Here is a 14,259-nt window from a genome sequence, read left to right on the forward strand (position 1 = left end):
TCCATGGGCAGATTCCTCACCGTCCTCACGTAAGACTCTTGCCAGTTTGCCCACTCTGATATTATAAGGTAATTGTGTGGTTTTATGAAACCATGATGAAAGTGAATCTTTTTTATATATTTTGCTTTACCTATTCATAAAATAATAGTATCTTTATAAATATAACTCCTTAACTAATTAACGGATTTTAATAGGGATTACTTCATGGAGAGCAGTTTAGTCTAACTTGAGAGATAGGATAGTTTTTATTTCGATATGGGATTCATAATTATTTTTATTTATAATATTTGTTTTGTATGGAAATATTTCCTATGAGAGAATTTATGGACGCACGTTATGACAGTTCTGTGAAACAATTTCATTATAGTTAAAACAGGGAGCATATTTTATGAAATAATTCTTGATGTTATAAAATAGTATTGATAAATTCATTAAAAACGGTATTTTATTTCTTTTGTACTTAAATATAAGTCTAATAAAAAACCATTATTAGGTATGGGATTCGAACCCACGCTCCTACTCGGAAACTAGAGCCTTTATTTTATATTTACACACCTTAGACTACCCGTCCAATGATTCAATTTCGCTTCTGCTCCGCGGCCGGCTGCGATGCGACATGCCATAGATGGACGAAAAAAACGAGTGGTAGAACACACTCTATTATGTAGGGTTCTGGCAAATGGAAGACTTTAATATCTGCCTATACTTCTGGGAGAGATTCTTATTGTATTAATGTATGTATTGTAACAAGGAGTTCTTATCCGCATATAAGAACTCATTGTTATAAGATTGGCCGTAAAGCTAAAGAATAATATGTTATTTGAAATTCGAATATTGACGCGAATGAAAAAATAATAGAATTAGACAGATTACAGAAAAGTAAGACTGGTCGGTGTTCGGCCTCATTTTTAATATTCATAAAAATGTTTATTAGAAAGTGAAAGGATAAGAATATAATAATAATAATAATTCCTTTATTTCATCCTACATGGCCCATAAAATAAATACCTTATAGTCTAACATACATATGATATATAACTTAAATCTACGTCACATTTTCGCGGCGATGTGAGGCGGATTCGGTAGCTTCCGGCGGTCGGCGACGTCCACGATACTTGCGGAACAAGACCCCCTTCAGCCACAGCTGCACGTCCAGGAAGGTTGATATATGTTCTGTCGGGACGTGAACAACAAAAGAACTGAAGTCTACTGCGTGACGCGTCACCAACTTTTCGACCCCCAACCGGAACCTTGTCTTCTCCACCAAGTACTCAACAATCACAACAATGTCGGAGGCCTTGGTGGTGTGGTGAAAGCGAGAGACGTAGATATAAGTCGCTGGGATTACGGTACGCAGGAGCTGGTTCTGTCCTATCGGTGCTGTGCCACATTGGTTATGACTAAGAGGTCTCCTCTTCTTCCGCTCCACCTTAATGAAGCCATCCTTGTCGGTCTGACCCTTCGACACAGCTCTACAAACGGGTTCGTTGCGGGCGTACCCGCTTCCACTTTCTGTCCTCAGCACTGTCCGCTTTCTGCGTTGCTGGCGGATGGCAGCAGGATAGTCACGTTGAGGTGTTGACGTAACGACAGCAGGCGACACCTCCGAGTGGGGAGGTACAGGTAATATAGAAGTACCAGAGAATATTAGATTGTATTATCCTGCAACGATCCCGCGCGTGAGGATGGGCTACAGTATGTAGGTATAAAATAACATTTAAAATATCGATAATGTATTATGCACCATTTATATAAAATTTGCCATCAGTAAACATAAATTTAATTAATTGCTGTGATGTGGACTGAAAGCCCGCAACGCAGACGATTTTAATATGACCGTAATTAACTTTGAGTAAACATATAATTTAAATTAACTTAACACATTACGCCTGTTAATTAGTTGGACGTTTCAAGGAAAAATCACCATATTTTTTTTTACTAAAAAACACATTTTGTTTTATTAAAAAAAATAGTTGACCCGACAGACGTTGTTCTGTTCATAATAAAAACAAACACTTTCGGGTGGAATTTCGTAAAATCCTAAGTTCTAAGCTGACCTCTACGGAGAAAGGAATATTCCTACCAAATTTCAAGTCTCTACGCCTTATGGTTCCAGAGATATCGCGATGAGTCAATATATAGGTGGAAATCTATCTATATATATAATAATGAAATGCTGTTCGTTAGTCTCGCTAAAACTCGAGAACGGCTAGACCGATTTGGCTAATTTTGGTCGTGAATTATTTGTGGAAGTCCAAGGAAGGTTTAAAAGGTTGATCAAATATGAAAATCCTCGGAATTAAATAAAAACAACAATTTTCATTTTCCTTTGTAGTGTCCCCCGTCGTTCAGAAATCAAATTAAAATAATAGTTTATAATGAATAACTAATTAGAATTTTTGATATCTTTCTAACTTTCTCAAGAGGTAAAAAATAAGCTTAATTTTAGGTAACTATAGTAGGTAGATTAACTACAGTTGTTAACTATCTATCAGATTAATTTTATGTATATTGATAAATCTTAAGTTTTGTCATATTAAATTTCTGAACGCAAACTATATTATTTGACATTTGACAACAAACTTTAATATCATGTAGATTGATAAATCTTAAGGCTTGTCAAAAACTAAAATTTCTGAACCAGAAAGCTTTAAATTGATTAACAGACTGTATCGTAACTGTGTGTGTCTGTCAATATCAAATTTAAACCTTATAAATAGCCAGTATTTAAGGAAAACTCTATTTTGTCAGTGAGTACATCATGTGTAATTAATCGAAAATAATAATAAAATTGCATTAATACCGAACATTTCTTTTTATTTGTTTTAATAAAAAAGGATTCCTTTTGTTTACTTTGAACTTATTTTATACAAAATCTTAGGTCTTTTATTTATCGATTGAGGTAGTATGAAGTCTGCCGGGTCAGCTAGTCTAATTTATATATAGCTTGACTTAAAAATAACAGTACTGTCTAGGGATGCCCAAAGAAACAAGGCTTTACCGTAGGAACTACGCGTTAAAAATAACGAATAAATGACGTTACCGACAATTTACACGGTTTATTTTTGATCGTCAGAAAACGATAAAGATAAGATATTGAATGGGCCATAAATCGCAATCGATAAGTTTTACAGAAAAGTTACCAGGAAATAAAATATTTGAAATGGTCAATAATGGTCCCAATAACTTTTGTCCTAAAGTGCATAGCTTCCGATATATCGGCTAAAGACAATTTTTTCAGAATGGGCCTTGAAACTCCTTCTGGATCTGTCAGTTATCTTTTTTTTTTTTATTAATTTTTGATTTTATGCTTAGTAAGTGACGCTTTATAAAGAAATGTTGGACCGGAAATTAAGTGCGACATTAAATTCTATGTTTACCGGCCTATAACTAGTCGTAATAAATTAATTATAGCCATGTCAGGGCTAGGACAATGGCTAAACAGCAAAAATAAATACTGTTTTGCCACAAAAAGTTGATCCTTTTAATCCATTTAATCCAGTCGACGATAGGAAATCTGGCGTCGAAAAATATACAATAAAAAAATTAGAAGTCATGGCAAACTCTGCAATTTTAATTCCATTCTACTAAAATCTACCAACAACCATCAAACATCAATTCGTCTGACGTTTGGAGCTGCTGTCATGAGTTGTCGCGCAATTTTGTTCGTAAATTAGTGAAAAAAGTGTAATCCCGGACATAAAAAGTGGAAATATTAGTGTAATATAATTTTACCTCTGACATACAATGTTATTCCAGTGTGTAAAGTCTATTTATTGCATAAAACCCCGAAATAGTTCTACGACCAGTGGTTTTTTTCTACTTACCCACATTTCAATCTTCATTCAATAAAAATAATTTAAACATTTTCGTGCTACTATTGCCATCTAGTACACCCATAGCAAATTAAAAAAATAATTTATAATGGCAAAGTGCAACAACTGTGGAAGGTTCTTTGCAGAGGGGTCAGATGGCGCTAAGTGTAAAAAATGTTCAGTGCTATTCCATAAGACGTGTTATCCGGATGTTCGAAATAATAACAAGTGGAGTTGCAAGGATTATAACATGAGCAATAAAACTAAGGAAGCTTGCAGGGAGGTGAATACCCCTAGCTCCCAGGAAGAGGACACCAGTAGTCCCAGGTCAGGCAATCCACCTTCACTCGCGGAGGAAATGAAGCTTTTGCGGTCTGAGACTTCAATTTTTCGACTCGAAATGTCTAAATATACGTCAGTTGTGTTCAGAGGTCAACGAGACTATTGACAGCTTAAAAAAACAGCTAAATGACTCGGAACAAGATAAGTTGCTAAACAATGTCGAGACCTCAGGTCTCCAGGAAAATAATGGGGAGAATCTGTTACACGTTGTCATTACACTCGCTGAAAAGATAGGGTTTAGTCTCGAGGAACGTGATATAGTGAATGCATATAGGCTCGGTGCACGCATCAATGCTGTGGAATCCAGGGGAGCCGGCTCCGAAGTAACTCAACGGCCGCGCGCCATTGTGGTGCGACTCACACGCCGATACCTGCGCGATAAGTTCCTGCACAAGGCGCGCGTCCGGCGTGGAGTGGACACCACGGGAATGGGCTTAGGGGGAGAACCGCGCCGTTTTTATGTAAATGAGCACCTGACTCGCGTAAATCGTAAATTGTTTTACCTGGCGAGAGAGGAACTTGCACGACAGAGAAATTGGCGTTTTGTGTGGACCCGGGGTGGGATAATATATGCTCGGCGAGATCAGAAATCCTCTGTTCATGTTATTCGTTCTGAACAGGACATCAGTAAGGTTTTTGGCTAAGAGTGAGTTTAGTACTTTCTAAAAGTAATTTATTTTTATCACATAATTGTAATTATAGTGTTTTCGCTATAGTAAACAGTTGTCGATCACATTATATTGGAATTTCGAGATTTTTTTTTTCGATTTGATTTCGCTACAAAAACATTAATCACAGCAAATTATTATTATTTTAATGCACTTCTCTCTTTTCTAATGACGCTGAGTCTGAATGATAACGACAATAATTATAATATTGTCTGGAACTTTATGTACTATATTTTAGTTATGTTTATTCTAGCTTAATGTGTTATTATTATATAGAGATTCTATGTGGCTTGGTTATGCAGTACTATTGCGGACAAGTTTTATTAACTTTAAATTTTAAAAGCGGTTGTGATGTTATTATATTATATGTACGTATAAATATTTTAAATCGAGTATGGAATACATACTACATAAAATGAAAAATTATCTGCATATTATATTAACAAATTTTTATTTATTTTATTCTCTTACACATATAAACGTTATTTCACTTGGTCACATATATATTGTTTCAAAATATCACTGTTCAATTATAAAAAAAAACTTAAAATTGGTCTGTTAAATCCCGGCTCACTTGGAACCAGACATGACGAATTTGTAGCGGCAATGCAACGTCATTCCGTTGATTTGATGGCTATAAACGAGACGTGGCTGCGCCAGGGCCAGGAGGGTCGCGCACCTGCTGTCCCTGGATACAAACTACAACATGTTCCGCGGCCAACCAGCGTGCGCTCTCGAGGCGGTGGCGTTGGATTCTACACGAGACAAGGCCTATCTGTACGTATCTTAACACATCCAATTACACCAAGCGTTGAACAGATGTGGCTTAAGCTTTTTATCCGTGGCAGAGTTTTGGTCGTGGGCACCGCGTATCGACCTCCTTGGATGGATGTCAATACATTTTTTGATGCTCTTACTGAGTCAATGGGCGCGTTTGTCTGGTGTGAAAACATTGTCTTACTTGGGGATTTTAATATTAACTTTTTTGATTCGAATCATATTAATTACAAAAAACTTGAAACATTTTTAAACACCTTTAAATTAAAACAACATGTGACAGAGGCAACGCATTTCACTTCTTAAACAGAAACACTTATAGATTTAATATGCACACATGTTCCCGTATCATCTGTTACAATGGATCATATTAAAAGTCTGAGTAGCCATGCGTTTATATCATGTGTTTTAAATATAAATAAAGACCAACCTGTTCCAAAACAGGTTGTGTGTCGAGCTATAAAAGACATTAACGTGAATGATTTTAAGCAATCATTAAGTAACATCCAGTGGGAGAAATTATTAATATTAGAAAATGTTGATGAAATTGTAGTCTCATTAACATCGATACTATTATCTTTATTCGATTTTATGCACCAAAAAAATATGTTAAAATCAAATGTAATACATACCCTTGGATTACATACAATATTAGGAAGATGATGCAGTGTCGTGATGAAGCCCAAGTAAGGGCACGCAAAAGTAAGCTTGAAACTCATAAGCAATTTTATAAAGAAATAAAAAACTATGTTAAGTTCGCAATACAAAGAGAGAAACAGGCATATTTTGGTACGTACATAAACTCCAATATAAATAAACCTCAAGTATTGTGGAAGCATATTAAACAGAATACTCAAATCACTACGAAAAAAGAATACATATTACCATCTCACCTTGCAAATCCTAATGAAATTAATAATAGCTTCCTTAACATTCCAGGCAGTGCTGAGATTCCTCTGTCTACTCAGACATATTATGAGTTCCACCGCCATAGTGACTCTGTTTTCGATTTTAAACTAGTAAATGAACATACGGTATTTCAGACTTTGAATGAGTTGAAATTGCAAGCCGTGGGAATTGATGATATATTTTTGGATATGCTTAAGCTGACTACAGAAAAAACTCTTACTGTACTTACTCATATCATAAATATATCCTTGTCGTCAAGTAAGTTTCCAGACTTATGGCGTCATGCTCTAGTGCCATACCAAAAAACGACAATCCAAAAGACTTTAAAGAACTTCGTCCTATCAGCATACTTCCTTGTTTATCAAAAGTAATTGAAAAGATTGTGCATAAACAGCTAATGAGCTTTTTGGAGTATAATGGCATATTACCGGATTACCAGTCAGGGTTTAGAAAACACCGAGGGACAACTACAGCGTTAATGGACGTAGTGGACAATATTCTTACTGCCCTAGATGATGGAAAGGGTACGATTTTATTACTACTTGATTACTCGCGTGCATTTGATACCATAAATTCGAGTCTGCTGCTCTCTAAACCAAGTTACTATGGATTGAGTCCGAAAACAATAAAATGGTTCCACAGTTACCTAAGTAATCGTAGTCATTACACAGGAAGATGGAAGTAGGTCATTATCTGATTGTAATGCTCTTGAGCGCGGAGTACCTCAAGGATCAATATTAGGACTGCTATTATTTATCTGTATAGTGCCGATGTAGTTTAAAACATTAAACATTGTAAATATCAAATATATGCAGATTATATTCAACTTTACATAACTTTCAAGCCAAACGAGATGTCAAATGTAGAAAAAAATATTAATTCAGATGTCAGCCAAATCTATACTTGGTCGGTAAATAATTCACTGGTTCTTAATCCATCTAAGACCAAATTTATGATACTGGGAACCCCTAAAGTCGTTGAAAAAATTGAACGTTACAATCCTAAAATAGTTATTAATAATAAAGTTATTGATCGAGTTCATGAGGTTCGTAATCTAGGATTAATATTTGAAGAGAATCTTAGATTTGAGAAACATATAAACTCTACTGTTGCGAACTGTTTTCATCATTTAAAAGTACTCTATCGCATTAGGAACTATTTAAATACAAATCTATGTGTCAGGTTGTGTGATGCTTTGGTACTCTCAAAATTTAATTATAATGACACTACGTATGGTCCTAGACTACGAGGCCGCACCAAAAGTACTAAACAGCGAGTGCAAAATGCCTGCGCCCGGTTTTGTTGGAATATTCCACACAGATCTCATGTGAGTCCGTATCTTAGAGAAGCCAATATTCTGAACATGGAAAGTCGCAGACGTCTACACTTCGCTTGTATGATTTTTGGAATTATAAAGACAAAAACGCCAGCATATCTCTTTTCGAAACTGTTATGGGCAAATGAGGGCAGGGTGTTGAATTTTATAACAAGGAACATTGTAAAGGCTAAGCTTTGTCCTCCCAAGCATCACACTGCGGCTTTCAGGGGAAGTTTCAAGTACAATGCCACCAAGTGCTGGAATAATTTACCACCGCCGCTACTGGGTTTATAAACAGTCTCGAATTTTAGAAAAAAATAAAAAAATACACATTAATGACCAATAGCTCCCTACATCTCCTGCCTTGGTGAGCACTGTTTAAATTTCATTGTATTATATAAAATAGCTACTCGTATTTATTATTATTTTTTCTTCCTTATATATTTACACACATACGTTTTTTATTATTTTTGTTATTGTCATTATTTATTTTTAGTAACATTTTTTTTTGTTAATCATATTTTTTTTTTCATAATAATTATTTTAGTGCCACAATTAATAATATTTTACTTTTTAAATAATATGTCAGTTCAGCTCCAAACTTCACACAATGGGGTCACTGAAAATCAGTGTTGTGCTCATAGTGTATGGACACAACTATAACTGAGTGGACTCAAGTTTTGGAAGACAACTGCCACATCAAATTTTGCTTTTGTTTCTATTGTATTAAGTTAAATAAGTTAAGTATTAGACTAAGCATATATTTTGTTCTCATTAACTTTTTTGTGTGAATGTGTCAGTTTTTCTTCCAAAATAAATTCATTTTCATTTCATTTTCATTTTCATTTCAAATATGTGGAATATAAGTAAAATCTAGGAATAGTTGTATGCACCTAATTATCTTCAGATTATTAAGCAATTCGTGTATTTATACTTCTAATAGATCACGAATCAAGAACTAACTGATGTGACAATATTTTAATGCATATGGAAACTGATGACTTACCTATCCACGGAGATGGCCACGAGATTGAAAATACTGGACGTAGATGAAGTGACATCCATTGCGATGTAAACGTCACATACGAACGCTGGCAACCCCCAAGAGCCGTGTACCTGAAACCAAAATTAAAATCTGAGGATCCAAAGCCAAATTTCAATCAATTAAATAATAAATAAAGTCAGTTTAAAAAAAAAATCTTAATACATTTCTGCATAATATTATGATCCTTTTTATCCTGTCGGATAGGTAGTTCACCATTTTGACGGAAATCTTTGGTATGGAAATTAAAATAAAACGGTACCCAAATTTAGAAATCTAGAAATAAGGGATTGCTTGTTACTAATTCTAGTAGGCTTCATAAGATACATAATAGCTTTAAGTGTAAATGTATATATAATTTATTTATTTTTAAGTAGTTTAAGCATTGGTAAATCCTGCTACTCCGCATTTGACTATCTAAGTGATCGGACAGCCTGAGACTAGATTATGATTACTTTATAGCAAGAGCAATGAAAATATACAATATTGTATATTTTATTAAAAACAGCGCAAAAATAAAGTGTGCTAGGAGAGTTTCTTGGGCCACTTCTTCTCTCTCAGAGCGTCATTTGTTTCCGAAGCGGTAGAAGTATCTAGTATATTAGAAATGACATCAAAAATAATTCTATAGGAATCAATTTTGAGAAAATAAATGACTTTTATAAATATATAATATTATTTTGCCACGAAACCAGTTTTTTTTATTTGCATTAAAACTGTGGCGAAATGAATATAACTATCAAAATTTTCATATACACCACAGTTTGTATAACTTGTGAAGATGTAATGCTTGGAATTTATTGCAAGTTTAATATTTCCACAAGTCATGTTATCGTGGAGGTTGTCGGTTCCGTAACAACTCGTAACATTTAGGTAAAAATGTTATCTTCGATGTTCAAGAAAGTTCGAGAAAATTCGAACGAGCGGTTTCAGGTAGATAACTTTGTTTCGACAGGTCTGAGATATACAAAAGTAAGCTTGCTTTATTTATAATTAGTGATGGAGAGAGTTCGTGTTTTATTATCAGATTTACTTTATTTAATTAAATTTTGAAGTGCTAGACAAAATTATGAAATACAAATTTTAATATTGTTTGAAATCAAATTATGGAATTAGTTATATTGTTTCTGTTGTTTCTATTGTTTGAAAGATTTTATTAAAGTCTTGCTCAAAATGTTAATAATGTAGATGACTACGATTTAATTATTATTTAAAGGCTGGAAACGGTTAGTATGCAGATTTAAAAAAGTTTTCGTCTCTTATATGTATGTCGTAGATTTGAGTGTTGAATGAAATGAGTGAAGAATGCTCGGTATATCGTGGACGGAATTTGGAACCAATGAGTCCATTCTTCGGGAGCTCGGCATCAAACAAAGACTGTCTACTACCGTACAAGCTCGCATTCTTACTTTCTTCGGGACGTGGAATCGACTAGAACGCTTAATAGTGCAGGGTAAAGTCGAGGGCACTAGACCTCGAGGCAGGTCCCCGATGAGGTGGACGGACCAAGTGAGGCAAGCCGTCGACGCGTCTGCATGAATGCACGAGAAGAGCGGCAGTTCGAGACGAGTGGCGTCGCATTGTCTAACAAGCCACTAACCTCGACGTGACGACCACGACCACTCTGACAAGAGTGTAACGCCGAAGAAGAAGAGATTTGAGTAACCAATATATTTCCAATTAAAATTTGTTTTAATAAAATTCCAGGTAGATTGTTATCATGACCAATTTTAGAAAAACTTATCGTCTAGAAAATTACCTGCTGGAATGCAAATCTATTCTTATGGGAAAACAATGATTGAACATTGGAATATAAAATACACAAGAGTTCTTTTAATAGATTGATATATAAAAAATATATAGATAGACTAGCTGACCCGACGGAGGTTGCTCTGTACAAAATAAAAAAAATAGTGTTTTTATAAATTTGTCAATAATATTTCATAACATCAAGAATTATTTCGTAAAATTTGCTCCCTATTGTTATAATGAAGTTGTTTCACAGCAGAACTGTCAAACCGTGCGGCAATAAATTATCTCATAGAAAATATTATGTCCATACAAAACAAATATTGGAAATAAAAATGATTATGGGTCCCAAATCTAAATAAAACTATCCTATCTCTCAAGTTGGACTAAACTGCTTTTCATGAAGTAATCTCCATTAAAATCCGTTCATTAGCTTAGGAGTTTACTGGTAACAAACATCAGGACATTGGATTTATATTAAAAATGATAACATGGTTGCTTGACTTCAGAAAAGTTCAGAAAATCTGACGTTTTATTTATTCTTTGTCTCCTTAAACGTCGAAGCCTCCATTAACTATATCTGGAATGTGTATCGTTCAGGGAACCAGTTTGACAGTGCTTGATGGGGCACTTTACATTGCCTCTTCCTATTTATGTCGTATCATATTTCGTACAAAACGTATTGTTACGTAAGTAATAAAGAGATGTTTTGAAAGATGGAAAAAAGATATTTTTGATTATTGTTCTTCAAAATTTTACGATTAAGTATATTTTTATTTTTGGGTTTTTCTGTCAATGGATATCCCTTTTTTATTTCATAATATTGTCAAAAGTTGCTCGCTATTCAAAAACAATGAAGTGCTATTAGTCAGTCAGTCAAAATCCTAATTTTTTATTAAGCTAAAGTATAATGCAATAAGATGCAAATTTATTTTTTAATCCGAAGTCTTGCTAACGTATGTGTAGCCTAAATCAAAAATTGGTTGCCTTCATTAAAAATTATGAAATAATTTATAATATTGTTTAAACACGAATCATATACTGGATGCAGCACCTTACAAAGATTATTATATTAATTATTTTATTGAAAAGAGGCGCCGTTTTTTTACGAACTAATTACGGTAAATTCAGTAATTTAAAAGAAATATTTGTAGTGACGATTCAAAATCGCTAATGTTACTCGTAAATGAATAAAGTTTATTTGACTTTGACTTTGAAAGACAATTTTAATTCTGAAATAAGAAAAGAAGAGATCCGTAGGAGAAACAAAATCACCGAGATAGCCCACATAGATAGTTTGTTTCCGAAACTTAAGTGGCATTGGGTATGGCACATAGTTCGATAGACAGATGGTCGTTGGGGCAGTAAAGTCCTCGTCTGGCGACCACCAGAAGACGTAGTGTTGGCAGGCTCCCCACAAGATGGACCAACGAACAGGTCAAGATCTCCGGAATAGGTTAGTTTAGGGCAGCACAAGATCAAAGCGCAAGTCGAGACTATTTGGGGGAGGCCTTTGTCCGGCATTGGAAGTCTTCCGGCTGATAAAAGCAGAAAGATTGAATATAATATAGTTGCTGTTTAAAAAAGTGACGTCTGAAATACTTGGAATAAGCCACACTTTGCTCTTCAAAGAATGATAAGTTTACCTTCCATAAAATAGAATTACAATTCCACTGCATTAAGGTGCATTAGCTTGGCGCCTCGCGAGCAAAGTTCAGACGTAAACGTTGTCTTTATCACTAAGTGATGTTAACGTCTATGCGACTACGTGTTACTTAGCGAATCTTATCTTGGATCCATTTGTTAATACTCTCGTAAATGTTAATCGACGCTGTACTATCTTGGCTAACGTTCCGTATATTTGAGTCCAAATTGTAGTAAGTCCAGTAATGCATGATAGTCACACAGCTTAACGATTTGTTGGAGCATGTTTTATTAATACTTTTAATTAGCTGATGTATGGCTCATTTGAATGTATTAAAATATCCCTCGATAAAGCGTATATCTATAAAAAATTACCAGTGCAAGGCTTTTTTGCGAAGCCGGCTGGATTATGGATACCACAGCGGCGCCTATTTCTGCCGTGAAGCAGTAATATGTAAGCATTATTTTGTGTCGGTCTGAAGGTTGCGGCAGTCAGTGAAATTACTGGGTAAACGAGACTAAATTATCTTATGACTCAAGGAGACGAGAGCAATAATTGTAGTGCCACTCAGAATTTTTAGATTTATCAAGAATCTTGAGTGGCACTTCATTGTAATGGGCAGGGAGTATCAATTACCTTCAGCTGAACGCCCTGCTCGCCTTGATAGAGGTTTTCTTTGTGCGCGCATCACGGAAAAGCTACTGGATAAATTTCAATAGTCTTTTAAGTTTTATTTCTACACACGTGGCCCTAATCTAAAAAATATCTTCATTTAATACATTAAAGTCTTACGAAACAACGATTTTTATATATTTTTAAACATGCTAAGTCGCCAGAAGACGTCCATTACTTGAAGAAGGCCTCCCCAATCAGTCGGTGTGCGCTGCCCTCATCCAACTTAATCCGATCTTGGGGGGGACCTACAACCACTGCTCCTTCCGGTACGTGGTCGCCATTCGAGGACTTTACTGCCTCAACGGCTAAATGTCCGTCGAACTATGTGCTCCTTCCACTGCCACTTCAGATTCGAATCATCAATAAGAAAAATATTCCAGACCATTCGTCCTGCTCGTGAATAAATGTTGCTGGAAGTGACTTCGATGAATAAAACTGCTCAAAGATATTTCACATAATATGGTTAAAATTTTTACATGACGTCTGTATCAACGCAAGTAATAAATCAATAAGTACATCATCTCCGCGATGAGAAGGTGATACAAGTGGGAAGAAGCGGTGCAGTGGGAGCAGAGGACGCTGATTAGTCTGGGTTAGATCTAATGATGAATCACTTTATAATAAAAGAGGTAATTAAAAGTCACAAAAGTTTACGTGGTCTTATAGATTTGATGTTAGTGAAGCTGTGAATAAATTCTTATATGGAAGATTTACTTATAGATTCAATGCCGCGAAACCTAAGTGAATCAACGGTAATAAGAAAGATGTTCTACATACGCGGGGTCGAGCAATCAGAGCATTTGCCTTTATTCTTTTATTGTTTATCTAGCTTGATGCAGCTGCTCATATTTTCCTAAGTGATTTAATTGCTTTTCTTACTTATAAGATTTATGAATTAAAAGAACGCCAATCATTTTCTTGCCATTTATTTTATTTAAGCGCAAGTTTTCCAAACTAGTTGTATAATGTATGTATTAGTTTGACATTCCTAAATATTATTTAACGACCTGATCAATCAAGTGATCTTTCTTGATTGTTGAATTGATTGTATTCGTATGATTAATTAATATAAGTGCTTTAAGTATAAAAGTTTGAATTACGTATTGTTTATAGGAATAATCATAAAATGAAAATAGTACGCATTTCGACATGCCTATATTATGAATGAATAACATTGAATACAACCAGAGGAGCTTATACAGACTGAGCTATTTTATTATGGTAATGCCTCGTTTCAATATAAACCGCATTACCTCAAGCCTACAAAATTCGCGAACATAATGTATTCATGAACAAAACTGGAGGTCGCCTATTCATAA

At 34.9% G+C, this 14,259-nt stretch overlaps 1 protein-coding gene across 1 annotated transcript in view; it reads right to left on the reverse strand.

Moving 5' to 3' along the window:
* LOC126964506 (dopamine D2-like receptor) overlaps nt 1–14,259 on the reverse strand; it is a 319,528-nt gene that overhangs the window by 16,179 nt on the left and 289,090 nt on the right. The window contains exon 3 of the mRNA XM_050807672.1: nt 8,836–8,945. Coding sequence (XP_050663629.1) covers nt 8,836–8,945 — 110 coding nt within the window. The remainder of the gene's footprint in view (nt 1–8,835; nt 8,946–14,259) is intronic.

The sequence above is a fragment of the Leptidea sinapis genome, chromosome 5 (assembly GCF_905404315.1).
Source record: "Leptidea sinapis chromosome 5, ilLepSina1.1, whole genome shotgun sequence".
Lineage (NCBI taxonomy): Eukaryota > Metazoa > Arthropoda > Insecta > Lepidoptera > Pieridae > Leptidea > Leptidea sinapis.